The 26,601-nt window shown below is 49.3% G+C and overlaps 2 protein-coding genes across 3 annotated transcripts in view; both read left to right on the forward strand.

Annotated features, from left to right (window-relative positions):
* The first annotated feature begins 256 nt into the window (after window positions 1–256).
* On the forward strand, window positions 257–5,532 carry LOC122169595 (alpha-1-microglobulin/bikunin precursor). Its single transcript, XM_042835875.1, has 10 exons — window positions 257–458; window positions 1,222–1,364; window positions 1,514–1,590; window positions 2,134–2,247; window positions 2,504–2,605; window positions 3,201–3,238; window positions 3,904–3,982; window positions 4,060–4,227; window positions 4,369–4,545; window positions 5,403–5,532. The coding sequence occupies exons 1-10, from the start codon at window positions 348–350 to the stop codon at window positions 5,432–5,434; spliced, it is 1,041 nt and encodes a 346-aa protein (XP_042691809.1). The 5' UTR covers window positions 257–347; the 3' UTR covers window positions 5,435–5,532.
* A 1,120-nt stretch (window positions 5,533–6,652) lies between these two features.
* The window catches only part of RABL6 (RAB, member RAS oncogene family like 6), a 52,233-nt gene continuing 32,284 nt past the window's right edge, over window positions 6,653–26,601 (forward strand). Inside the window, exons 1-4 of one of the 2 annotated variants that reach the window (XM_042835787.1) lie at window positions 6,654–6,844; window positions 12,721–12,855; window positions 18,164–18,211; window positions 26,351–26,403. In XM_042835787.1, coding sequence (XP_042691721.1) covers window positions 6,715–6,844; window positions 12,721–12,855; window positions 18,164–18,211; window positions 26,351–26,403 — 366 coding nt within the window. In that variant the 5' untranslated portion in view covers window positions 6,654–6,714. Of the gene's footprint in view, window positions 6,845–12,720; window positions 12,856–18,163; window positions 18,212–26,350; window positions 26,404–26,601 lie in introns of both variants that reach the window. The other variant, XM_042835786.1, reaches the window with a different exon arrangement.

A 26,601-nucleotide genomic window follows, 5' to 3' on the forward strand; every position in this document is an offset into this window, starting at 1 on the left:
CCTGCAGATAATGCTGTACCTGCACAGGGCTCTCTGTAGGATCCCGGGGCAGGAGTGTGAATCACAGCATTCATAAGGCAGACTGGCAGGTGCTGGCCCAGATCTGGAGCAGGTGAAGAGAGGAGCTCAGAAGGATGCTCGCCCCTGTGCCCCACAGGCCATGGTGAACCCAGGCCATATGGTGGGCGTGCGGGACCAGGAGCTGTGCCCACGCCTCCCAGCCTGGCCCTCCCCAGGTTGGCCGCTCCAGCAGCCCTGCTCTCCGTGGTCTGAAGGTCACGCTGCTGCGCACTGGGGACAGTGCAGAGTCCCCGATCCTGCTCAGTAGCACTCTGAAATTTCCAGGCATGATGTTTTGGGGTCTTCTTTCCTTCCTCCTCTTTGCTGTGGCCAGCGGGACGCCCATTGGTGACCAGGATGAGGACATCCAAGTGCAGGAGAATTTTGAGCCTGAGCGGGTAAAGTGGCTTGGCGGTCCCTGGAATTTGGGGGCAGAAGGGATGGGGGAAGTTTTGTTTCACTTTCCTCCCAAAAGGAAGATGATTTCCCATAATGGGCTGTGCGGGGCAGGCCTCCCTTGATGCCAGTCATGGGGACCCAGCCCTTGGGATGGCCTCACCCCAGCAAACACACGGACAGGGCAAACGAGTCCCAGCCTGTTCATCAGCCCAGCCTGAGCTGTGGGGAGACGCAGAGTGTTTACGGGATGCATTCTGCCTGGGAGCAGGCCTGTGGGTCTCCAGCAGGTACCCTGCCTGGCTGTGCACACCCAGCAGCAAGGGTCTGGGCTCTCCTGGGGCACACAGCAGGCATGAGACCCTGCCTGGTGGGCGGAGGACACAGGGACACTGTCTTGAGCTTGGAGACCCCTCTCAGTTCCCAAAGGACTGCCTAGCCCCTACACAAGAAACCAAGGCAGAGAGCAGGAGAAAGAGCTCTGCTAGTGTGAGCATCCATGGGAACAAGTGTCCAGCTTGCTCCTCAGACTGTTTAGATCCAAGCTCAAAAGCCTGGGAAGCCATGTGAGATGGGTGACCATGGAGTTGGAAATCCTACTGAGTGCTGATCACTTTCCTTCAGCAGCTCTTGCCACGACACCCTGCACCATAGCTCACCAACTTACTTCCTGGCCACGAGAATGTCGGCTCTGCAGAAAGCTATGGGATGCCCTACCTCACTGGAGGGATCCCGTGGTGGAGTCATCTCTTTTTTTCCCCACAGATGTATGGGAAATGGTATGACGTAGCTGTTGCCACCACCTGCAAGTGGATGAAGAATTACAAGGAGAAGTTCAGCATGGGCACACTGGTGCTGGGCCCTGGCCCCAGCACTGACCAGATCAGTACCATCAGCACCAGGCTGCGGTATGGGCATTGCTGTGGTTGCTCAGGGGTTTCAGGGATCCTACGCCATGGCCAGTTTTGGTGCTCCAGCAAATCGTGTTTTTGTTTATCATAAGATAAACAAAAAAGAGGTCATTCCAATCAGATGGTTGTTTTCCTCCTCCCTCCAGGCAAGGTGACTGCAAACGCGTCTCAGGAGAGTACCAGAAAACCGGCACCCCTGGCAAATACACCTACTATAGCCCCAGTAAGTTGGGCTCGCTGCTGGCCTACTGGGTCCCGAGAGCCACTGTGCAGTCAGGGGGTATGAATCAGGTCTGGACCTCAGAAGATGACACAGCTGGTGGCTAGGAGAGTGGTTCAGGGCAGCAGGGCTCAATGAAGAGGAAGACTCTCCATAGTTCAGGTCATTTCCAACCAAGAAAGCAGGGAGTAAGGTCTCGGGGGGGCTGCTTCAGAGCTGCCTGTGCAGGTACAGGATTATGAGGTATTCCAGCAGATCCCTCCCATCCCCAGGGTTCCAAGATGGGATAAGCACCCCCCAGCCATGTTTCAGGAGCGTTGATGGTATCCCATTATCTGCCACCCTAGGATTCCAGTCTCCTTGTCTAACAAGAGGATGGTGAGGTCAGGGTCAGGGTTGTGCCCAGGTCAGTAGCTGCCTCCCAGTAATCTGACAGTTTCTTGAATTAGCTGCCTGATTTCACTCCCCAGTTCTGGGACTGCCTTCTACACCCCTGTTCCTCCCTAAGGGTAGCAATGATGTCCTTTGTATCTCTTTCTCACCCAGAGTGGGATGTGTCTATCAAGTCCTACGTGCTTCGCACCAACTATGAAGAATACGCAGTCATTCTGATGAAGAAGACAAGTAATTTTGGCCCAACCACCACACTGAAGCTGTATGGTATGTCTGCTGTGGCACTGTGGGCAAGCAAACTCTGGGGTGGACTCAGTAACACTGCTCTATGGCTCTGGAGCTGGTGCCTTCAGTCAACTCTGGCATCAAATGAGGTGGAGTTTTATGGCTCAGCTTAGAGACATATCATACAATGAACATTGAGAGCAGACTGTTGTTTGAGATGAACACGATTTGTGTGGGAAAAACTCAGATCTGGAAGCAGCAGACACCAGCTGACAGTCCTTTCCTTGCCGTCACCCAGGGAGAAGCCCAGAGCTGCGGGAAGAGCTCACCGAGGCTTTCCAGCAGCTGGCTCTGGAGATGGGCATCCCTGCAGATTCCATCTTCATCCTGGCCAACAAAGGTAACCTGTGTGCGGTGTGCACCTCTCCTGCTGCCTGTGTCCTCAGTGTGACAGTGTGCTGAGGCTGTTCCTTCTTGGTACACAAGGATGAGGAGAAAAGACAGCCAGGATGGAGGGAGGACAAACGAGGGCTTTGCTGGGACGGGGCAGGAAGGGGACGAGGCTAAGAATCAGCCAGGCTTCCACTAGCACCCAGTTTTCTGCAATATCCAGGGTAGTTGGTGGGATTCTTTCTAGGCTGTCAGGTTGATGCAACCCAACATGGCTGTTCTGGAGCCATTCATATATCTGGAGCAGGACACTGCAGGAACACCCACAGCTTCTCCCCGTGGCTGTGGACTCCTAGGATGTGATGGGTGCCTTGCTCAACAGGGAGTGACAGCAAATGCTTGATGCATATAGGCATGGGGATTTTAGGGTAGTACTTCTGAGAGCAGGAGGTAGAGAACTGCAAGAGTGGGTGTTAGGGTGAAGCCAGGAGGGAACCCCTTCCTGAAGGACCTGTAAGAGCACAGTGTAGGGCCATGGTGAGAGGACTTTGTTGAAAAGCCACCACTCTCAAGCTTCTGACCTTCTCTCTTGTCATCTGGGCTAGGTGAATGTGTCCCACAGGAGACTGTCACTGCCCCTGAGGTGAGTGATCCAGCTAGAACCTTCTGAGATGGATCAAGACTGGGGATGGGGTTTGCCAGAGAGGATGGAACACAGGCTGCAGGGATGAGAGTCCTGAGTGCTTCAGGTGGCACCAAGGCTCACTTCCAAGTGGAAGGCAATGTCTCTTTCCTGTTCTGATTCTTTCACGGGGTAGATTCCTGTACAGGGAGCCTGGTGTCTCCTTACCCCTTGCCTGCCCATGAGTGCTCCAGCTGGGCTGGGGATTCCCCTCTGTGGTGGGGGAGGCAGCTCATTGCCCTGCTGATGCTCTGACTGCTATCACCCAGCATGTCCCAGTCTCATTGTGTTGCGTTTAGAAGGATTTTCAAGAGGAGACGGAACTTTGTAAGAGAAACAGCACAGTTCAGGGCAGATATAAGACCTGGAGGATGCACACTATGTATCAGTGTGAGGAGAGATGCATGCTGAGCCCAGCACAGGGCATGGCTGTTGCACTTTGAGTGTCATCATCCAAAATGTTTGATTCTAGTCCCCGCCTGGGATCAATACAGGGCTGGGAATGCCATGAGGCGTGGAGTGACCATGGCCTGCTGACTCCAGGCAGATGTCTGGAGACACGTGGGGGTACCAGGGAAGTGGGGTTGGCATGGCTGATGGCAGCTGTCTGTTTCCTCCTGGAGCAGAGAACACGGAGAGCAGTGCTGCCACCCGAGGAGGGCTCAGCTGCAGGCCCTCTGCCCACGTATGTTGGCAACAAAGAAGGTGGGTCCTGGTGGAGGGGCTGTGGTGGGTCCCATGCCCCCATCGCCCACTCCAACCCGCGTTGCGCTCACCTGCAGACGCGTGCCGGCTGAACCGGGACCCGGGGCCCTGCAGCGGGATGCTCTCCCGCTTCTTCTACAACACCTCCTCCATGGCCTGTGAGACTTTCCTCTATGGCGGCTGCCTGGGCAACGGCAACAACTTCTACTCAGAGAAGGAGTGCCTGCAGGCCTGCCGGACCGAGGGTGAGTGGGAATGGGGCCACACCAGGGCGAGGGGACACAGAGAGGGGACACTGCAGAAGGAACTGCGGCTGGCCCCGAGCCCTGTGTGTGCAGCAAAGGATCCCGGTTCTGCCAGCCTTCCACAGTCTCCTCTCCCCACAGCTGCCTGCAGGCTGCCCATTGCCCAGGGGCCCTGCCAGAAACCAGTGATACGCTGGGCCTTTGATGCGGCTCAGGGCAAGTGCATCAGGTTCAGCTATGGAGGCTGCAAAGGCAATGGGAACAAGTTCTACTCAGAGAAGGAGTGCAAGGAGTACTGCGGGGCTCCTCCACAGGCAGGTATGGCTTATTGCTGGGGACCAGGCAGGCGCTGCTTGTGCATCCCATCCTGCTTGAGGCTGTGTCCCTGTGCTGGGCATTCCTGCAGCTGTGGTTGGTCCATCCTGGGCCAGAGACTTTGATGGACTGAGAAAAAAAGATTGTTAATCTACAGCAACATCACATATAGGGACTGTATGAGCTACAAATGCACCAAGGCCAGGACTGTACTTCAAAATGCTCACGATAACAGGGGGGAAGGCTGTAAGCAGGGCAGAGCACAGCAGGGAGCAGTGGAGGTGTCAACAGGAGGAGCAGCTGAAAGATTTGGAGGCATTAGGAATCCTGACACTGGATAGGGACCGAACAGGGGAACCCGCTTGGGATGAACTCTCCATGATTGTATGATCACCCTCCAGCTTTAGTCAGCACAGAAGTTTCCTCTTTGTGAGGTTCAACGGTACTGCTCTGCCCCCAGGATGGATGGACAAGCAATCTCATTTTCAGCAATGTAGCAGGGAAGATTTTACTGCAGAGAGTGATTAGCTACAGCCCTGGGTGACCCTCGTCTTGATGTGGCAAGTGGAGCTGGTAGCCCAAGAGGTGGGAGATGGGGACAAAGTAAGGGGTCATGGAGCAGAATCTGTTTTCTATTATCCTGCTGCCAGTTTGAAGTGCAATAATGCCACTATGGTGGGACATGAAGTGACATCTCAGGACAGCAAGGGGATGTGCAGAGGGTCTGAACCACTTTCCCTATCACTGCCAATCAGGACAAAGCAGGAAGCATCAGCCATCACCTGTTCGTGGGGTATGAGTGGGGGTGAGGGTGGTGTCTGTGGGTCTGTCTGTCACACTGCACACTGTTCTGCTTGCAGAGGATGAGGAGTTTCTGCGTCTGTCAAACTGACAAGGGTGAAGGACGAACACTGAGCACAGGAGCTGGGGCCTCACAGGAGCTCCTGCCTGTACGGGAATTATCTCCAACAATAAATGTCTCTGAAGTGACCAATGAGCCCACTGTCCATCCCAGAGCTGGCAGGGAGCTGGGCAGGGGGCTCCAGGAGAGGCAGGAGATGCTGTTGAGTCATTGCTGGCCTCCCTGGTGGGGGTCCCTCCTGTCCTGAGACCCTGCCCATATCTCAGCCTCAACCATCCCGCTGGATGTGCGTCCTGGGTCAGCTGGGAAGGGGCAGTGAAGGGGGACAGGCACCCGCTTCTCTTTGAGGGTGAATAATCCGTGCTGCACCACTGTCACATTGGGCAGGGGCACAGTGGGACCGTGGAGCTCTGCATCAAGGCTCAGTGCCACACATCCTCAGGCCCATCCCACAGGTGTGAGTGCCTCACTGCCTTCCAGTCCTGCTCCCCCAGACAATACGGGCTCCCCTGGAGCTCTGACGGGGAGCCCAGCAATGCGGGGCTCAGAGCCCCCACAGCACCTCGTGCCTCAGCTGGAGCCCACGGTGCCAGCTGGGAAACGGAGGTGGGGGGCACAGGGGCTGAGGGGTCAATGGGGCGGGAGAGACAACGAGGGGTGTGGGGAGGGAGGAGCATCCCAAAGGGGTGATGGGAGCGGATTTGGGGGTCGGAGCAAGCTGCGGGATGAGGGGGGCACGGGACTGCGGGCTTGGGGCCACAGGCTGCCGGGGGGGGTCACAAAACGGAACTTCGGGGGCATGTGGGTGTGACGGCGAGGCCCTGGGGTCAGAAGAGAGGGCTAAAGGGGCTGCGATGGCTCTGCGGGATGTGGTGCTCGAGACCCGCCCCCCGCCGCCGCTCCGCGTCCCGCCGTCTTTTGGCCCCTGGCGGTTTCCGTAGCGGCGCCGCGCGCGCTCCGTCTCTCGCGGCGAAGCGGAAGAGGCAAGATGGCGGCGGCGGGAGCTCCGCGCCCGGCCCTGAGCGGCGTCCGGCGAGGCTGAGCCGCTCCCCGACCCTCCGCGCCACCGCCGCCCGCAGGAGCCGCCCGCCGCGGGCCATGCCCGGTTAGCGCCCCGTCCCGGTACACGGCGGGGCTCGGCCGAGCCCCTTCCCCGCCGCGCCGCCCCGCGCCCCGTTGGCACCCCATGGCCCTGCCCCGGCTCTGAGCGCCGCCCGGCCCTATGGTCCCCGCGGGGCCGCGCTGCCCCTGAGCCCGCGGCGGCGGCGGCCCTTTTCCTGTAGCGGCGGCGAAGGCGCGGGAGTGGAACGATGTTCTCGGCGCTGAAGAAGCTGGTGGGCTCGGACCAGGCGGCGGTCCGAGACAAGAACATCCCCGCGGGGCTGCAGTCCATGAACCAGGCTCTGCAGAGGAGGTTCGCCAAAGGAGTCCAGTACAACAGTGAGTCCCGGCCCGGGGCGCCGCCTCCGCTCCCGTTATTGCCGTGCGGCTCCGTGCTGGGGCGGGCCGGGGGCTGCGAGCGGTGTGCGGGGGGTTGCGGTGCGGCCGCGTCGCTGTGGCACCGGGCAGAGTTCTTTGTGAATGGATTGATGTCACTTCGGGTGTGGGGGAGTAACTGCCCAGGGCGGGTGAGTGCCCTTCCCGCAGCACGGTGTCCTTGCTCCGGTGGTTGTGTGATAAGGGTCTGTGCCCTGCCACGGCTTAGCAGCAGGTGAATGCTGTGTGCCTTTATGCGTCTTTGGCAGGTAGTGCCATTCTGGTTATCTGTCTCTGTACCTGATACAGCTGGCTCAGAGTTGTGTTTTTCTCCCTGAGGCTCAGTAAAGTATGAAAAAAGTAAAGTAAATTATTCCTAATACATTTCAGGAAGGCGCTGCAAATATCTGAATCCATCTTCAAGTAACAATAGCGAGACAGGGTCAGTAGTTACACCATCCCAGCTGAAGATAGAGCTGTGAGCAGGAACACTGTAGAGGATGGGCTCGCTTGTGTGGGATCAGGCACACAGCAGCAGCTGCAGGCAGCTGAGATTGGCAGCTCAGAACAGGGCCACTCTGAGCACAGTGCTGAGCATTCCTGTGCCCACAGACACGTTGGAGGAACAGATGTGAAGGCAGAGGTTAGCAGGGCAGGGCCTGGCTTGAGTTTTTTTTGGTTTTTTTTTTTCTTCTTTTTTTAGTGTTATCACCCTTGAGTGTTTTTTTGAACTGAGAGATTTTAGGAGCTTGCAGCTTTACTGGGGAGAGCATTTGGCGCATTTAACCAGAGCACGTTTGTTACATATGCCGACAGTATTTTAATTTAGGAAAGTAGCAACTTAGCAAGCAGTCATAAATATGAGCAGAAGCATGTTGTTTCTGCTGACAGATGAGTGGGGAGGCTGCAACTGTTGTACCTTGACACACAGCACTGCACCGTCAGACGCATACCTGGAGATCTCCTGCCTGAGGTCCGTCCATCTCTGCAGAGTTGTAGCAGTGCCCACAGAGCAGAGCGCAGCCATGTGCTTCAGTGTTACATGGGTGAGCTCGGGTAGCTTCTATCCGCTTGTGAATTATGTAAGAGAAGGGAGCTGGTGTTGCAGACAGTGAGTGAGTGTGCCGTGCAGATCAGCTGCATCCTGCTGGCACAGCAGCAGAAGGGGACAGCCCTTTGCTGGGTGGTGACTAACTGTGTCGTCACCTAACCTGTGTGCATGCCTACCTGCTTGTCATTTGTAGAGCAGGACCAAAATTGCAAACAGCTGAGCTTTGTTGTTTTTTGTCTCATTAGCAAAAGCCTTTGGAGAAGCTTTCTGTTTTGAGCACTGCCTTGTCAGGATCTGTGTTCTAATTATTGCTGTTATATCAGGAATAAAGCTGCATCTTTCTGTCCTGCCGTAAGGGAAGCTTTCCAATCTCCATAGTAACTCTTCCCAGTATCACTGTTATATAACGGTTGTAGGAGATACAGGCAGGGTTATGAAAGAGTTTTGAAGCACCCTCCTAGCCATAGCACTGGGAAATAGGGAGGGTTCTGAGCTGAGCTTAGGCTGGCAGATGTTGGCATGACAAGCCATTGCTAAGGGAAGGTTCAGAGCTGCATATCCCAGTGCTATCAGTGTGCCTTCATTAGGAAATACATGAAAATGAACAGAGGGTTGTGGAATGCATTTTGTAGTCTTCAACACAGATCTTTATAACTCTTCCTTTTCCCCATAACTCTAATCCAAAGGATGCTATCATGAGTGGTTCTACAGAAATGTTTCTGTGCTTTTACAGTCCATTATTGTGAACTGAAGCCTGTTTCACAGAACTGTAGGGGTAAGAAGGGACCCTGTGGAGATCATCGAGTCCACCCCCATTGCAAGCAGGCCTCCTACAGCAGGCTGCACAGCTCAGCATCCAGATGGGTATTGAATATCTCCAGAGAAGGAGATTCCACAACCTCCCCGTGCAGCCTGTTCCAGTGCTCTGTCACCTCACTGTGAAGAAATTCCTTCGCGTATTGGTGCAGAGCTTCCTGTGCTCTGGTTTATGGCTGTTTTCCCTAGTGCTGTCCCCACAGACCACTGAAAAGAGGCTGGCCGTGTCCCTTTGTCTCGCTCTTAAGATATTTGTAAACATCTCTATATAGAAATATATGTAATGTGCTGAGAACGCTTCGGGTTGCTTGCTGATGAAAGTGGCAGCGTGTGAGCAGGATGGGGCCTTATCGCGTGGTGCGCAGCGCCTGGCTGGGGGGTCAGAGCAGGCCAGGCTGTGCCAGCTTAGTGGCTGTCAGGTACGTATCATAACTGGACAGCCCATCAACAGGTTTGTGTCGCTGGTGTCCCTCCCACTCGAGTAAGTTTTCGAAAGGAAGAAAGTTGCAGGATAGAAGGTTTTAGATTTCTGGTAAGAGCAAAGGCTGCTAACAGCTTTGGCAGCAGCCACTTCACAAACGTGGTGTTTTGAAACGTAGGTGCTTTCGTTCACAGATCACACACTCCTTATTCCTTCTCATTATCATTCGGATGGAGCTCTTCTCTTTTATTCACCATGGCCCAAATAACACCACAGTTCCCAAAGCACTGTGGAAGGTACAGAGAAACCACGAACGCTGTCTGGGTCTGAACCAATCTCTGTAACTCAGGTGTTTGTGTCTTTGTAAAAACTTGCTGCTTTTGTAAAAACTTGAATCAGCTGCATCACTGTTCAGCAGGTGGGTTTGGTGGGGAGAGGAAGAGGTGGTGGCTTAAGCACCTTACAGGACAAATTATAGACAGAGTTACCAGTAGCAGGTTATTCAAACGTGAAGGTCAGTGATGGCCAAGGTGAAATGAACGGCTTTGGCTGGGTGACACAGATAAGAGGGTTTCCTGGGAGCTACCACTGCTCAGTGATGGGAGCAAAAGATGTGGAAGTGCAGAAGTTTCAGATCCAGTGCTCCCATTCCCCAGAACACAGCGTGCCTTCTGCACTGAGCTTTACTCTGGAAGCTGTGTCCCGTGTGCACGCAGCCAGCAGAACCACCGCTGTGTGTGCCTGGGGCTCAGGCTGCCATGCCTTGGTGTGCATCAGCCCGCTCCAAACCTTCAGCATGGCTGAACTGCTACTACTGCTGAAGTGAGTAGTTCCAGGAATTCTTACTGCTTTTCTTCCTAAAATGTGCTTCAAGAAAAAAAACAAACTTAAGGAATAGTGCATGTTCTTTTTGTGAGCATCGCAGTCCTTCCTTTGTGTTGTTTTAAGTGTTACTTCCTGGCTTCTGATTGTAGCTTTGTTAAATATTTACGTTCTGCACTGCTTCCCAAGGAAGCACCTTCCCCTTCCCGCCACATCCCACCTCCTCTCCCACCTCCACCTGCAGGTGCCCGGTGTTGTGCACTGTGTGGCACACTGCTTTGCTGGTGGTTGGACTGTTCCCCATGGAATTGTGCTTGAGCACTTCTGCACATCACATCTTGCTTCTTGCAGCAGCACCAGCTTTTGGTGTTTGAATGGCCTTGTAGTCCCAGTCTCAAACACTTTAATGAGGATAATGCTGTGATACGGGATTATTAGCAGAGATGTTCAGAAATCTTTGCTGTGGAATCTATGCTTCTCAGCTGGTCAGCATCCTCAGCAGTGCTGGGCATTCTGGGTGTCTGGTTCTGAGTTGGTCGCAGGCCTGTTCTCAGGCCTCTGCTTCCATTTCCCCAGTGGAAATGCCTGCATTTTTCCTGACACAATGACAATATGAAAGAGAAGTGATCTGCTTAGTTCCCTTCCTCACATTTTTATCTATTCCTTATCCCTGCCCTTTCTTCCTACAGATAGTTCTGCTGTCTTTGCTACAAACCTGTGGCTGTTGGCATTAAGTGCCAATTTAACTGGAAACTGAAGCAGGGCAGCAGCAGAGCGTGTCCCGCAGGGAGCAGCGCTGGCCTCGCCCCGACGGCTGCTCTCATTCTCACAGCCCAGCACTGCTACCTGGCTGCCCGTGCGCTGAGCTCACGGCTCTCCCTCTCTTGCAGATGTCTGTCGTTGGGTAGACCTGCCCCATCCGAAGTCCCAAATACGGAAACTGCTACGTTGGGAATTGTTTATGTGATCTGCTGCCTTCCTGCTTGATTTGTTAGGGCTTTTCCTACCTGCTGGAATAAGTCAGTGAAAATGAATGCATTATGTAGGATGAAAGATCCTGACACAGAGACTGCAGCAGCTGACGAGGGCCAGTAAACACATCCAGCAGGAGCACGTGGTGCCATCAGCACCCTCAGCTGATCTCAGTGTGAGCTGCTGGCTGCCCAGGGCTCTCCTTGCCGTGTTAATGCCTCCACGTGCTGCTCCCACTGCTCATGCAGGCAGGCTCTTGAGCTAGAGGAGAAAATGGAGTGTGCTGAGAATGAGTGACATAGGGGAGAGTTCCAGCTGGTTCCGTTCCTTGGTGCAGCTCAGCAGCGACTGCGTGAGTGATGGTGTTGGCAGCAGGAAACCTGGGGGAGGTGAGGTCGTTCCTTCTGGAGAAGAGCTTGCAGCTGAGTCATCCTGGAGTGATCCTGAAGCTGCACCCCAAGAGCAGTCTGACCACTGCAGGGTCTGCTGGTCCCACAGCACTCTCTGCTTTGGTATCTCATGTAGTGTTTTGTGAGGGAATCTGGACTTTAAAATGTCTCTCTAGTCTGACCTGTGAGAGCATTTCAAGAGATTCAAGTTCTAAAAGGGACAATCAGGATCTTGTTCTTCCTCCATCACGGATCTGCCGTGTTCATTAAGAGAAATGAAGACAATCCACCTTTGATTTTTTTTTTTTTTTCCTTGTGTAAGCAGGAAACAGGATCTCATGCAGGGCAATAGGAAATGGTTTGCTGTCTCTGCAGAGATGCTCTGGTACCTGTAAATGAAGGCAGCCTATAAATACTAAATTAATTTGTGCCTTTATGACCCTTTTAATGAGGAACTGTGTAAAAGAGTAAACAGCAATACCTCCTAGTGGGCGAGAGCAGAACAGCCACGATGGTTGCCCAGCAGAACTGCGGCACAGAGCCCTTCACAGGCGTGGTGTCTGCTGGCTGTTCCTGCAGATGTGCTGCTCTTGCACTTTTCTCTGAACTGACTGCAATAACTCCTCATTTCAACAGAAGGCAGCTTTCGGTCTGCCATTTCCTGCCCGGCCGATGGCACACAGCCTAATGCTGATCACCTGAAGCTGCCATTAGATTCTCTGAGCGGCCCATTTCCTAGTGCATTATTGCAGCTCTTGGGGATCAAATGCAAGCGTAAACATTCTGGTCCTGTGCAAGTCAGCTTATGGCTCCCAGTAGCCTTGTGGTTACCACAAGAAACAAAAATGCCATAATGCATTGAAGGTCTTGAAAACAACACGTACCATATTCAGAAAGAACAAAGTAAGACTAATGGGATGCTTGTGTTGTTATTTGCTGCAGAACTCTGCTGAGCTGTGTATGGCTAATGGCAGCAGTACAGCCGATGTGGTGTTTTACCCTCACGAGGATGTTTTGGACACTTCTTTCCTTGGGATGGGTTTGAATGCGCCTTTTCCTGCACGCTGCTGGCTGTGTGTGGCAGAAGGCAGCGGGGTGAGAGAAGCAGAGGCACAGCTGGCTGCTCTCACACATGTTCTGAATTTCCAATCTTCTTGTGGGTTCTTTTTGCTGAGCTGGTGTGAGCTGCTGAATGAGCACTGATTGTAATGACTGAGGCTCGTGTTTTCTAACAGAACCCATAATGCCTGTGTAATATGGGAGAACAAACTGTGTCTGAATAATGCTTGCAAAAAGTTAACATGCTTTTCACAGCGTTCTTTCGTTTGTTTTTAATGAGTTCTGTTGATCTGCTTGCTCTTTTCTGCAGTGAAAATTGTTATCCGAGGGGACAGGAACACTGGGAAAACCACACTCTGGCACCGGCTACAGGGAAAGAAATTTATTGAGGAATACATTCCAACTCAGGAGATCCAAGTCACCAGCATCCACTGGAATTATAAAAGTAAGAGGGAGGAGAGGGTGAAGGGGGTGACATTCATGGGGCAGTGCATCTCTGTGCCTTGAGGTGGAACTGGCACTGCAGCCTTATTTGCTTCTTCCGTGTCTGCTTGGGAGATAAAGTGGGCTATTGTCACTTTAATGTATTATTCACAGTTCCTCAGCTGTGTTTTTTAGTAGCAGTATTTCTCAGAAATGATGAGGGCTGCTCTGAAAGCACTGCATCCTGTTTGATGTTGGCCCGCAACACCAGGAGCAGGCGTTGGTGGGATGGCAGCAGAGGCCAAACCTTCCCACCAGCATCCCGTTGTGTTGTTGCTGTGACCGATGGCAGCAGAGGGCACTCTGGTAGGATGGCACCTGCCATGGAGAAAGGGATGGAAGTGAGTTCCTCCGTGTGGAGAAAAGGGCTCCCGCCGGTGTTCATCCGCACTTGTAACGTTGATGGAGACCAAAGATGGATGTGGACGCGGCGAGGGCTGGTTTCAGCAGCGCCCACAGTGACAGTGGTCACCTCTACTGGTGCAGGTTTTTCCAGGTAACATGCAGGCTCTTGTTCATTGCTGGTGAAAACGCAGGGCTAACAGTGGTGACTGAAAAATAGTGTTTTGTAGCTGAGAATTTGCTCTGTCCAACAGTGTTATTGTGCTCTTTGTATCTGTTGTAGTTTCCTTGGAAATAAAAAGGAGGTGTTACTTTCCAAGTGACCTACATATATGCTGTAAGAGCTAAAAAATAAGCTTTTGTTGATGGCAATTCAAGGAAGGTTTTTAATTCATGATCCAAAAGATTTTGAAAAATATGCGTGATGTGCTTGACTTGCTAATGTGGCGGAAGTCTGTCTCTGATGCTGACCCTGGTTGGTGTCGCAGTACTGTGTGCAGGTGAAGGCCTTGGTGCAAACTATTCTTTCACTGATTAAGATTAAACTAGTGGTGAGGATGTTTTAAAATGGTTGTAGCACTGATAATTCCAGGCTGAGTTACTGAAGCACAGAAGTAGCTTTTTTAAGTGCTTGTTTGAATTTGAGAGATGAGGTGTGATTTTTCCCATCTGCTCTGGCACTGTAAAGTAAGTGGCTCTGAAAGCCTGAATCTAGCCTGGAGAAGACACTGCAGGCACAGTGGTTGTATAAGCAGTGCATTAAGTCCAGCTCTTGGGCTCATGAACAAAAAATGCCACAGCCTTGCAGGCTGCACTGACTCAGCATGAGCTTGCTCTATGAGACTCATTTTGCTTTTAAAAAAGGAAAAAAGGTCAGCACTTAGTTTGTCATTACCAAGTGTTGCTGAAGCATGTACTCTGCTTCCTTATGCCTGAAACAAAGGCTTACAGCTGGGGTAAACACTGAATTGAATGCTCTGTCTAATTTATCGATGAAGCTGTGTTTAAATGATGCCATGATGCCCAAGTCTTGCGTTAATGATGGCAGAACCCCAGCGTGTGTTGGCGGGCAGTGTGCCACCAGGGATACAGCACTTACCATCCCTTGGCTTCGTAGGCTTCATCGCAAGGAGAGGAAGCAGATACTGCCATTGTGTGTTTGCGGTGTGCAGGTAAGCACAGTTTTGGGGCTCTTGTGCCCTTCTGCAGGCAGGCTTCCACCTGAGCCAGCTGTCTCTTGACAGAGGTTGAAGAGATTGGTAAGGATGGAGAGCTGTGAATTGCCTTGGGTAGGGGAGGAGTGCAGGTCAGCTTTGCTCAGTCCAGCTAGTGGTTTTCTCTCGCGTTCTGGATCTGATGATGAGCTGAGTCTGATGTCACAACTTTTTAGATTCTTTCTCCGGGAGTCTCTGTGTGGCAGTGCTGCAAAGGTGTGCTGGTTACCTTCTGCACATCTTCATTAGGTGCCTTGATGTTGGGCACCATCTCATGGGAGTTCTGCCTCAGCTCTCACAAGGTCTGCAGCGTTCACACAGCGGTGGTGTCCAGCTGCAGCGAAGCGGCTGGCGCTGTGTTGGAGCTGTGGCACCTTCCCTCCACGCCCTTGCTCTTCTCTCTCAGAATGTGGTCCCATTCTGGGACGTGGATGTAGTGCTTAGAAGGTGTTTGAAGGGTGGAGACTATCTCCAGAATCAAACTTGAATGCCTCAGCCTAAGCAGACAGATCAGAGTAAGGCACAGGTTAATTCATTTTTCAGTTGTCTTAAGTTGAAAGGATAGACTGCATTAATTGTGAACTGCTAATTGTGGTTTTCTGCAATATCGCAGGTAAAAACCTGTTTTCTTTCTTCTCGAATCTTTGTCAGTAATAAAGGCACTGTTTGTAAATACAGATTTTGATTTCTGAGAGGCTTGTCCATGCCTGTTGCTGTGTACGTGAACAGTTACAAGCAAAAAGGCGTTTGAAGGCTGTTCCTGCTTTAGAAAGATGTGCTCATCTCACAGGTTTCTGCACGTTTTAGGGACAGCGTCTCCCTTCACTGCCAAGCTGCTGGGAGAAGTGTTTGCCTTGGTGTTTCTTTCATTTGATCAAATCCTATTATTTCCTTACTAATAATCTGCAGTAGGAAATTCTACACCGACCAAAAAACTTGCAGAAATAACTCCCTTTTTACAGATCTTGCCAGGTGTGTGTCCTGCTGAGTAAACCTTCCATCTACCACAGGCAATGTGAGAAATGGCCTCCGAGCTGATTACTGCCCTGTTCGCTGAGTTGATCTGTAGAGGAAGAATTAAGTTTGTTTTTCCTCTGATTGTGCTCTCATGCCACCTTGAATAAACATTATGAGGTAGCTGGCAGTGAATATTTACAGATGTTAATTATATTGTTGTCAAATATTCAAGGATTCTTACGTTGCTTGGTATTAGATTTACCTTTTAGGCAGGGAACACATCACCTTGTCACAACTTCAGAAGTTTTTATACTGGAGGAATTAATGAGAGCAGCACTGAAGTTATTTCTTCCTCCTCAGAACGAACCAAATTGCTTTTCAGTGCCAGTTGTCTTTATTATGGAAATTTTTCTACCCAAGTAAGGAATTACCATTTCTGACTTTAATGTACGCTTTTGTAGTTGTCATCAATTTTATTCTTCTTTTAGTGGTCTTAGAACAAAAGAAAAAATAGCAAATGCTTTTGTTCCAACGCTTTGAGTGCTTTATAGATTGCTGTGTGGCATTCTGTGCTCTGCAATCCGAAGGGTAAGAGGCGAGTCACGTAACTGCCTGAGAGCAAGTATGATCCCTCCCATAAAGCAGTGACTCTTATTTTTAAATAAGGTTTCTTGCAGTTGGAGTCTTCTCAAAGTAATTGTAACCAGAGGGAGGAAGGAAAAGGTTCTGGTAAAATGCTTGCTAGAAATTGGTAGTCTTTGGTTGCTGAAGATTGAACATTTGCTGAAAAGAGCTGTCGTTCTCAGCGGAAATCTCTTCCCACAGCATTTTAGGTTTAGAGGGGAAATGTAGACGAGTGGTTGGGCTGGGTGTGCTTGGAGGTCTTTTCCAACCTTGGTGATTGTGATTCTCACCTCATCACCATGTTTTGGGTGAACAGTGTCTTACAGTACCACTGGCTACAGAGTACTGAGCCAAACAGTGGAGGGGTTTGAGTGGTTTGATCTATGAATGCAAGTTATTGAATTAAAATGATGCTGTGGTGCTCTCTTTGCTGCAGTACGTCTTCAGAGCTGGCAGGGTGAGACTCCGCTCGTGCTGCTGTGAGTCATATGGAAGCCAATGCAGCAGAGCTGTGCTTACCTCCCCTGTGCTCAAGGCAATCAGGAATGAAGCTGGTGGTGAAGAGGAAGAACTTACTGGCTACTGACAAACAGGAGCACTGGTGCTGAAAGGGAAGAAGAACAGCACGTGCAAAGTGGTTTTCTAGGATCTCATATATAAGGTTTCTTAGCAAAGTTCTGTGCTGTCCCTCAGAGAAAAGGGCATAGAGAGGGCAAGCAGTTCAGCTCCTCAGCAATCCAGCAGCGCTGCTGCTCAGTAGAAAGTCAGTGGTGGGGAAATTACTCACCAGGAGAGTGCATTTGGTGTTAGGATAAGGAGCTGGCGGCTGCTGGAGCTTGGGAACAACACCCCAGTACCAGCAGCAGCCGGGTGGGTGATGGGCAGCGTGGTGCCGGAGCCCTGCTGGCTGCGGTGCTCTGTGGGGCAGACGTGGTGTGCAGGTCTGAGCAGAGGCCGCGGCAGTGCAGGTGCTGCAGTGCTGTCAGCCCTGGCACAGCTCCTCACCCCGTGCCTCTGCTGCTGGGAGGGACATCAGTGGGAGCTGCTGCAAGGGAAAATGGGCTGATTTTGTTTTGTGCATGAACCTAAGAGAAGGTGTTTCACCAGAAGCAGGGGATCAGAAGCTTTTTGTTTATTTAGAGCCTGTCTTTGCAACATTTTGAAGCATTTGAGCAATAATGAATTCTGGAGAGAAAATATTTTCCTGGCTTGAGAATGACACTTAGCTAAATTCTCTTGTCATGCTAAGAGATTGTTTTCCACTTTCAGACGTTCTCTCTCCGTTCCACTGCTTTATGTTCAGAGCTGCTCCACGTGGAAGCTTTTGCTTCATACCCTGTAGCATCTCTGAGGAGCAGCTGTGTCTCAGCACAGCCTTGTGAAGATCAGACTGCTTATTCCAATGCAGTGAAGGCACCCATGCAGAGCTGCCCATCTTCGTGCCCTCTGAAAGTTCACCTGCTAGCTGCCAGTCCTTGCTGTAGTATTCTTCCAGTGATTGTTTTGTTTGTCCTGGTTCAGATTTTAGCAGCTGAAATCTACCTTGCTGCCTGTTATTTACTGACTTTGTAGCTCATAGAGAGGCAAAATTGCTTGTATTTCATAGAGTTTGTCTTGAAATGTGTGTAGAGCATAATGGATTTCTGTGGCTGCAGGGCTGCCTGCAGTGTTTGTCGTGTTTACATGAACATGTCACTAGTGGGATTGATTTTCCTTAGATGTGTGTTCCCTTGGCTTTCAGCTGAACGCCTGGCTTTTAGACCAGGCACTATTTTCCAAAATTAAATGTGTATCTTTTCTGAAAGAGAACAAGAACCTCTGTGTGTTAAGAAAAGAATCTGCGTGCAGTATTTGTAACACATTTCAAATCGGTGATAAATGCAAAGCAAAATACCACATAGCTGAGAATCCTGAAGAAGTTCTGTAGATAAGGCAGTACTGGAGTACAGCCTGTTCCCTCCGCAGCACCCATTCCTTCAGTGATGTGTAGGTTTTTGCCCAACTTGAGCATCACTGCTTTGCTTTTGGCTTTGACCTGCTGCTGTGGGCTCCAGGCTGGGCTCCATGGGGGGGGCGGGCACTGTTCATTTTGCTGACACCCTTTTGCTGACACTCTTCTTTTTGTGCTTTTAGCCACTGACGATATTGTTAAAGTTGAAGTGTGGGATGTAGTTGACAAAGGTAAGCTTTATAAGTTCCTTCCTATTGGACATTCATTGTTTCTTGTTGTGGTTTTTCTTTTTCCCCTTGTAGTTTTAATTAAGAACTTACCTAGAATCAGATGTACCTGTTTACTTCTGTTTTCTGTAGAAAAAGGCATGTATTTATTTTATTCAGCTACGTGGCTATTACTTCCTCAGAAAATATAGAAGGGAGAGCAGAGTCTCGTGCTGGAGCCCGCTGTTTGCAGTCTGAACTTCAGATCAAACCCAGTATTTGGAAGCAGATGTTTGATGTCCTGTGCAGTAGATGAGAGCCTGCTACTGGGTTACAGTAGAGTTCAGAGAAGCTGAATAAACTTCATCTTCTCTCCTTTATACTTTTAGCCAGATACTGCGCTCTGCATTCTGCTTATAAAATATTTGCCAAGCTGCTTTTCAAAGAAGAGACATTGGTAAATGATAAAATGTTACCTGCTGTGAGTAAGGTATGCAGGAGGGAAGGATGAAAGAGCAGCCAATTACTTCCATCTTTCCTAAGTGCTTACAACAGAATCGTTAAGATGTGTAAATACATGTTTCAGTAATTTTCAGGTTTTGCCAGGATGTAAAGTTCTATTTTGTTAAATAAGTAAGATAGACATACTTGAAGGTACGATCTGAATGCCATGCAGTGGGTTACTAGAACAGGTGGAGGGCTTGTAACAACCTATTCCATAGCCCCACATGCGCGTTCTTTGGCTTTTAAGAGGTGTGCTGTACCAGGCGGGCTTCTAGTTCAAAGTGTGAGTATGGCCAGGAGAGCAGTTCTGCAAGTGCATGTGTTGCGCTCTGCAGGTGTGTGTGCTTCTCTCGCTCAGGTTTGTTGACCACAAATGTGAGTGAAACATAACCTTTTATGGTTTGCCTGTTGGCACGTTGCTTCTGCAGGGCTGCCTCTGCAGCACACTCCTCCAGTGCTCCCCGTGCGCTGCTTACACAGGCGTAAATGCCAAATAAGAAGATGGCAAAGGTAGAGTGGGGCAAAGGGAGGAGAATTTTTCAGATCAGCTATGACATGTCTAAAAGAATGAAATTGGAATGCTAAGTAAAGATAGCACCTGTGGTTCAGACAAGGAAGCCTTGATGTTAAACTTGAACCAGTAACTTCAGGTGACAATCCTGGGCACTTTATCTTCTCACTGTTTTAAACTGTTTTATGCAGTGTAGGCAAAACCTTGCTTAGGTTTTTAGGTTTCAGAGGTACTGCTGAAGTCAGACTGGTCACAGTGTGACTTTCAGACCGTGGGATAATGTGCACAGGGACAGAATCTGAGCAAAACATCTGTTTTCTCTCCTCCTTGCAACTTTGGTATGTATAGATAGACATTTAATTTGGGAATCGTGTGATTCCAGCATTTATTTCTGTGAACAGCTTCTCTGAGCACAGTCATCTTCTAAACTAGAGCCTTGTCATTTTTTTGGCAAAATGGATTGGATTTGATATGAGCAGATGTTGTTAACAGCTCTTCTGATACCGCCTTCATTTCTGGCAGTGGAACATGTATTAGAAATCTGAAGGGACGCTTTACCTCCACTTTATATTCAAGATGGAACTCATTCTGTTAAGATCCCTACTTATGAACCACGAATGTGTATTTTTACATAGTTGAATGTATTCGATCTGTGTAGTGTAAAAATTTACTTTGCCACGATGTAACAAAATCAAATCCTTTCCCATTGCCATAGCATTGCAGGTTCTTGATAAATGCAACTTTAGGAAAATGTGTTGATCAAATAGCTTGATCATCTTTAAAGTTAACATTATTTAATGACATTTTTGTTCTTCCTTCTGTATGTTTAGGACAAAAAATCCTCCTGCGCGATGTTTTTGGTGAGAGTGGCACCAACGTAGGCAGTAGACTTCAAGTAGTGAAGTATTCAGTGCTGCTAGAGCAGAGTGCTGATGAGACCTGATCCTCCTCCATTTTTTCCCCTGCCCTTACAAGATCCTGGCTGGTGTGCCCGTTCTGTGCAGAATGCTGCTTTTATCAGGCTGGGTTTGGACCTGCCAGAAATGCGTGTTCTGAATGTGCACTTTGATGTACACTGTTTTCCAGGCTAAATTTCTTCAGTGAGTGTTTCCCCATCGTGGAACAATTGTTCCTTGTTAGAGAAAATTAAGAGACACCTGTTTAAATTTAGAAAACCCATCTCGGAAATGAACCCACTTGTGGATATGTTGCTGCTAAAGGATGTACAGTTGAACTGCAGTGTTCAACTTCAGTCTTGTAGAGCAGCTTCAGCCATTTCTGTGTCATGCAGCACTGCCATTCTTTGTATCTCAGTGTGAAAATGCGTAGGAGAGTATGGGGAACCTCAGTAATCTGCACCCTGAAAAGCTGTGTGTACATTTTTGCACAGAGTTAAATGTGGTTTGGTTGTGTTTTGCCTAGCTCTTAGCATTGTGCCTCCCTATCCTTGTTGGCTCAGCAGCGTGCTTGGGTTTTGCTCTCCAGACTGTTAGGAAGACAGGAAACAGCACTGTTGGCCCTGCCTGACTGATGAATGGTGAATCGGTGCCATTTGTTTGGCATAAAGACGTTAATTGGGAAGTAAGGGGGAAAGGGCTGTTGGGTGAGCTTGGAGGTGTGAGGCAGGTTAGTGCATGGGAGCAGGAGGGAATGCAGTTGTTACACTGCGCTGCTCCTCTTACCTTTTTTTTTTTACCTATAGACTCACTGGACTGGGCTTATCTGCAGCCTGCTGGGTTTTCCCTGGGCCTACTGGGGGAGCTCCTTTGTGTAATGATGCCATTTGTTAAATGCTTAGCAAGTAAAGCTTGCTCCCAGCTATGGATTGTATTGAATTGTATCCAATACTATATTAAATACAGCCTCCTTTGCTGCCCTTGAACTAAAAGAACATAGAAGAGATGTCTGTCAGCAGAAGTCATAGTCCTGACTCATCTTTCTGGCTTTGCAGCACGTTGTGTAACTGCTGCAGGTTGTGGAGCTGTAACAGATCCTGAATGCAAAGAAGCTGCTTGAAATTCAGATGATCTCCTATCTTTTGCTAGTTAGGTTCCTGCATCTTTTTCATACACAAACTGAAGGGATCAAGTTATAGATTGTTTTTCTGTGGCCTCTGGAATCACATAAGCCCTTTCCACTGTATTGGAAATTGATTTCTTTTCCTGTCACTCTTCTCCCTCTCAGAGATTTGTTGTAAGAGTAGGGAAGGATCAGAATGAATACTTCTGTTATTTTCTAACATCAAAAGTTAGAGGACTCAGGGGAGACAGTTGAGAACTGTGCAGTTTGATAGGATGTGCAGAAGAGTTTCTCTCAAGCTGTGGACAGCATCTGCTGGCAAGCTTTACTGAATCCTTGCTATCCTGCAACGCACACGGTAGTGCAGAGGCCGTCAGGTGCTGGCCATGAATGCTGTCCTTGGGTGTCCGGAGGAACTGTCCTGTAGTCCTTGGGATGCTGCAAGGAGGTTATTTGGTTCTGTGTTTCACCTTTGTTTTTTAATCAAGGCTCCGAAATCACACAGCACTGCAACCTAACCCACAGGACTTTGTGCAGTCACACAGTTATCTTTGCACGCTTGCCTTTACAGCCTGACCTGCACCTTTTCACTACATATGTCTTTCTCTGGCTCATCTTGCAGTTTTTGTTCCAGAAATAGGCGTTGCACATGAGTATGTACACACGTGGGCTCTTCAGCTGTTACTGCAGTGCAGGTGACCTCCTCTGTAGCCATGAGGAGCGTCGCATCGGAGTGCTGGTGTTTGCTCTTGGTCCGCAGTTAAAGCCATCGGCAGGGAGAGGTGTGCACGTTGTATTCTGTCTCATGCAGTAGTTGTAAATATGTCCAGGTTAGAAAGACAGAAGGACAAGAGACGTTTGTGAACTGTGGAGAGTTTTGGATGAGTGTTTGTAGCTACTTGGGTTTCTGTTTTACCATTAGAAATTCAGGCCAGCAAAACTGAGCAGTAACGAGAGAAATGGTGTTGTTTTGACATTGAGAAGAGCCACGTTGTTTCCACTGACCTGAAATTGATTCAAGTGGGGACAGGTGTGCACATCCTAGCCATCCCACCACTTCAGTTGCAGTGGGTAAAATCAGGGCGCGTTGAGGGAGATAGATTGCAAGAATGGAGAAGGATCAGGATTAATATTTCTACTGTTTTCAGATGACAAAATAAATGACACCAGGGCTCTGAATATTTCAGAAATACCTACATTTTGCAGTGATGTACAGAAGCATTGCCAGATGTGCTGTCAAGGTGTTGAGACTGCTTCTGTGTCCTGGAGCACTTGCAGAGCTGATTTGCAAGGCCTGCTGACTGTTATTCCACAGCTCCTTCCATTCAGAAGGTGCCCCAAACTCTTGTTTCCATAGCTGACACTGATTGCTTGGCAGCTAACAGGTGGTACAGTTGACAGAAATTTACTAAATGTAACCTGCAAAGTTGTGCAAGAGAAGCGTTGCAAACTTCTTAATTAGGGCTACCAGCCAAAACAGCCTTCAGCAGCCTACGGCTGAATTCACAGGGGATGTATGTGATATCTGTGCACATTTCCTATAATAGAGCATTGGATGGGTGATTTCTCTAATGCAATTTTTCTTCGCTTAAGTAGGGAAGCACCTCAGAAAGAAATCTTTCAGAAATAACTTTGTATTTCATAACTAACCTTGACCTGCATGCCAGAAGAATAAAACACTTAGTTTTCCCCAGTGTCATGTGCAGAACCACAGATTTCACAAGTACTCACTTGATGTTCATCAGCTGGTTTTGTCCCATGTTGCATACTCTTAGAAGAGTCAGCAGGGGTGGCTTTGTGGGCACCTCAGAGCTGCCAAACATCTTGCATTGTCAGTAACAGGGTGAATTTCTAGAAATTATGAGAAGGAATTCCAAGTCTCTGTGATGCCATTATTGTTCAGTTAACTCACTGCTGTTCAGACTGGAATAAAGTTGATTTAGAAGTACAGCTCTTGATTGCTCTCCATAACATCTGGAGGATATTCGATATCTGCAAAGCATGTCTCCAGACCTTGCAGGTCTGTTTACTGCACGGTGCTGCTCATTTGATAAAGCTCTGGAAACTACTGTACATAGCTAGAGTTTAAACAATCCCTGGGGGCAAGGGCAGATTTGTTCATGGTATGTCCACACCACATTTCTTCAGCGCTGGGTGAAAAAAATGTGTGCTCTTGCATACTGGGATTCGTAGCAACAGGTGGTGATGAGTGCCTACACTGAGAAGTGGTGATAGCTGATGGCCACTGTGCTGGTGCTGGTTACTGGTTCATGGTGCTCACCTTGGTCCTGGGCTCTAAGGTTTGGAATTGTGATTACAGTGTTACTGATGTTACAGGAAGCTTTAAGTTAAACCCTGACTTGTTTTCTGGTGATGCTGAGTCACAAGGGATGCAGTCAGGAGTGAGGAGGGTGCATAGCAAGCTCAGTACCCTGGACTTCAGGAGAGCAGCCTTTGGTCTCTAAAGGGTCTGCTTGGTAGAGCACCATGGGATAAAGTCCTGGAGGGAACAGGGGCCCCAAAGAATTTGATTAGCATTCAAGGATCAATTCCCTTATGGCGATGCATCTCAAGACTGAGGCACTCTACAACTTTTTTGTCTCAGTCTTCACTGAGTCCTGTAGACACGGTGCCCAAGTCACAAAAGGCAAAGACAGGAGCTAGGAGAACAAAGGACTGCATGCTGTAGGAAAAGATAAGGTTCAAGACCAGCTAAGGGATCTGAAAGTGCACAAGTCAGTGGGACCTGCTGAGATGCATGCAAAGGTTCCAAGGAAACTGGTAGATGAAATGTCATATTTGAGAAGTTGTGGCAGTCAGATGAAGTTCCCAGAGACCATAAAATGGGAAATGCAACCTCCATATTAAAAAAAAAAAAAAAAAAAAAGGAAAACAAAACAAAAAAGACCTGGGGAAGTACAGGCCAGTCAGTCTCACCTCTGTGCTGGGTAAGATCATGGAGCATATCCTCCTGGAAACTATGTTAAGGCACATGGAAAAGAGAAGTGGTTGATGACATAAAGCGTGGTTTCGCTAAGGGCAGATCATGCCTAACAAATTTGGTGGGCTTCCACAATGGGATAAGGGTTGGTGGATAAGGGGGGAGCGACTGGCATCATCTTCCTTGACTTGAGCAGAGCATTTGGCACTGCCTTGCACAACGTCCTCATCCCTAAAGAGACAGGCATGTAGTGGATGGACTTCAGTGGGTAAGGAATTGGCTGGATGCTTGTGTCCAAAGAGGAATGGCCGACAGCTTGATGTCCAGGCGGGGACCAAGAAGGAGTGGTGTTCCTCAGGGTCTGTATTGGTACTGTATTGGGAGTGGGGGCAGCAGGGCAAGGGAGATGATTGTCCCCCTCTGTTCTGCCCTTGTGAGACTCAACCTACAGTGCTGCTTCAGCTCTGGGCACCCAGCACGAGAAAGATGTGGGGCTGTTGGAGTGAGTGTGGAGGATGCTGTGAAGATGCTCGGAGGACTGGAGCATCTTTGCTATGGAGATGAGGCTGAGAGAACTGGGGTTGTTCAGCCTAGGGCAGCAAAGGTTCTGGGAAGACCTTAAACAACCTTCCAGATCCTAAAAGAAAGCTGTGGAGGAACTTCTTACAGGGACAAGTAGTGATAAGACAAGGAGTAATGGCTTTAAACTAAAAGAGGAGAGATTTAGAGTAGATATAAGGAAGAAATTCTCCGCAGTAATGGTGGTGAAGCACTGAGACAAATTGTCCAGAGAAGCTGTGCATCTTGTCTTCATCGCTGGAGCCATTAAGGCCAAATTGGGTGTGGATTGGGGCATCCTGATCTGGTGGTTGGTATCCTTGCCTGTGGTAGGTAGTAGGAGTTGGGTGGTCTTTAAGGTCCCTTCCAACTCTGTGATTCTATGAAATACCAGTGGTACTTTAAAATGTCAATCTGTGAGCTTAATCAGAACTTACTGAGGCTGTAAGAAAAGGGAGAAGTCATAGAGGATCTCACCTTTAGGAATAACGGCTGCATTTTAGCATATACCTTAGCAGAAGCAGGTGAGTTGGAGAGAAATGTGAAGATTTATCTAGATGGGATTATGGCCATGAGGTAACAGAAGTCTTTATGCTACTTTTCTAGTGTCTTCTCCAGTTGTGTAGTCTGTTGCCTTTTGCACTTTCCTGTGAGGTTGATGGGAACTTTATCTATCCCCAGGTCTGGGCTCCCCAGTACAGGAAAGGTGTGGAGCTGTTGGAGAGGGCTGGAGCTCCTCCCTTACGAAGACAGGCTGAGGGAGCTGGGCTTTTTTAGCCTTGGAGAAGAGAAGGCTGCAAGGAGACTTCATTGAAGCTTTCCAGTACTTAAAAGGCGACTATAAATAGGAGGGGAATCATCTCTCTACAAGGGCAGATAGTGATAGGAGAGGGGGCAATGGTTTTAAGCTCAAGGAGGGAAGGTTTAGATGTGAAGGGGAAGTTCTTTACAGAGAGAGTGCTGAGGTGCTGGAACAGCTGCCCAAAGGGGCTGTGGATGCTCCATCCCTGGAGGTGTTCAAGGCCAGGTTGGATGGAGCCCTGGGCAGCCTGGGCTGGTACCAGGTCTGAGGTTGGTGGCCCTGCTTGTGGCAGGGGATTGGAACTTGATGATCTCTTCCAACCCAAGCCATTCTGTGATTCTAGCTTATTCTTGTGTGCGTGTCACAAGGCCAGTGTCAGGTCAGTACAGTAGTACAGCAGCATCACAGCATGTCTTGTAAGGCTGTGTATGGTGATTGTACAGCTCATTTTTAACAGCCTTATGGTCTTCTGCTTCTTCAACACTAGTGCAAGAAGTATGACAGGACATCTTCTTTTGCGGTCTGAGGATATGCCAAAACTGTTATTATTGAGTCATTGGGATTTAATGTTGTGAAGAGCATGGTTTAAGCTGCTGCAGACTTCCTTCGTGTTCATCTTTGAATTAGGCTAGCTGATGGTTGGTTGGTGGTTGGTTTTCTTTTGCAAGGCATGCCTGCCCCACCCCCCCTTTTCCCAAGGCTTATAATAGAATTTGGATCTGCTTTCAGGCCATGGTCCAAATGCTGTGGTCCTGACCAGGATTCACAGATCCATCTTGGAGTTCTCTGCACAGTGTAATGCATTTGTTTTTTATAATTCTTTTTAAGGAAAATGCAAAAAACGAGGAGATGGCTTGAAACTGGAAAATGACCCTCAGGAGGTGAGTCACCTTGAATGTCGATATCTGCCTCTCAGCAGGAGGCCTCTTGTCCACCTTTGGTGGAGAGTAAGTTCTGTGTTTGTTTCTACTGTAAGGCTGACCCAGAGGGTGAGTAAGGGACGGTGTGATCCTTGATGCTCTTCACTCTTTTGCCAGTGCTTTTTATCCCTGTTTGTGCCCCTATCACAGCTTTCCTGC

The sequence above is a fragment of the Centrocercus urophasianus genome, unplaced genomic scaffold, assembly GCF_019232065.1.
Source record: "Centrocercus urophasianus isolate 14NV4802_14NV808 unplaced genomic scaffold, USGS_Curo_1.0 seq_55, whole genome shotgun sequence".
Classification (NCBI taxonomy): Eukaryota; Metazoa; Chordata; class Aves; order Galliformes; family Phasianidae; genus Centrocercus; species Centrocercus urophasianus.

Excerpts from the sequence above, each read along its gene's own strand:
- LOC122169595 (XM_042835875.1), top strand. The coding sequence starts at position 348 with ATGATGTTTTGGGGTCTTCTTTCCTTCCTCCTCTTTGCTGTGGCCAGC. Across the intron at positions 2,606-3,200 it reads CTTCATCCTGGCCAACAAAG|GTGAATGTGTCCCACAGGAG; the intron begins GTAACCTGTGTG and ends CATCTGGGCTAG. Across the intron at positions 4,546-5,402 it reads CGGGGCTCCTCCACAGGCAG|AGGATGAGGAGTTTCTGCGT; the intron begins GTATGGCTTATT and ends TTCTGCTTGCAG.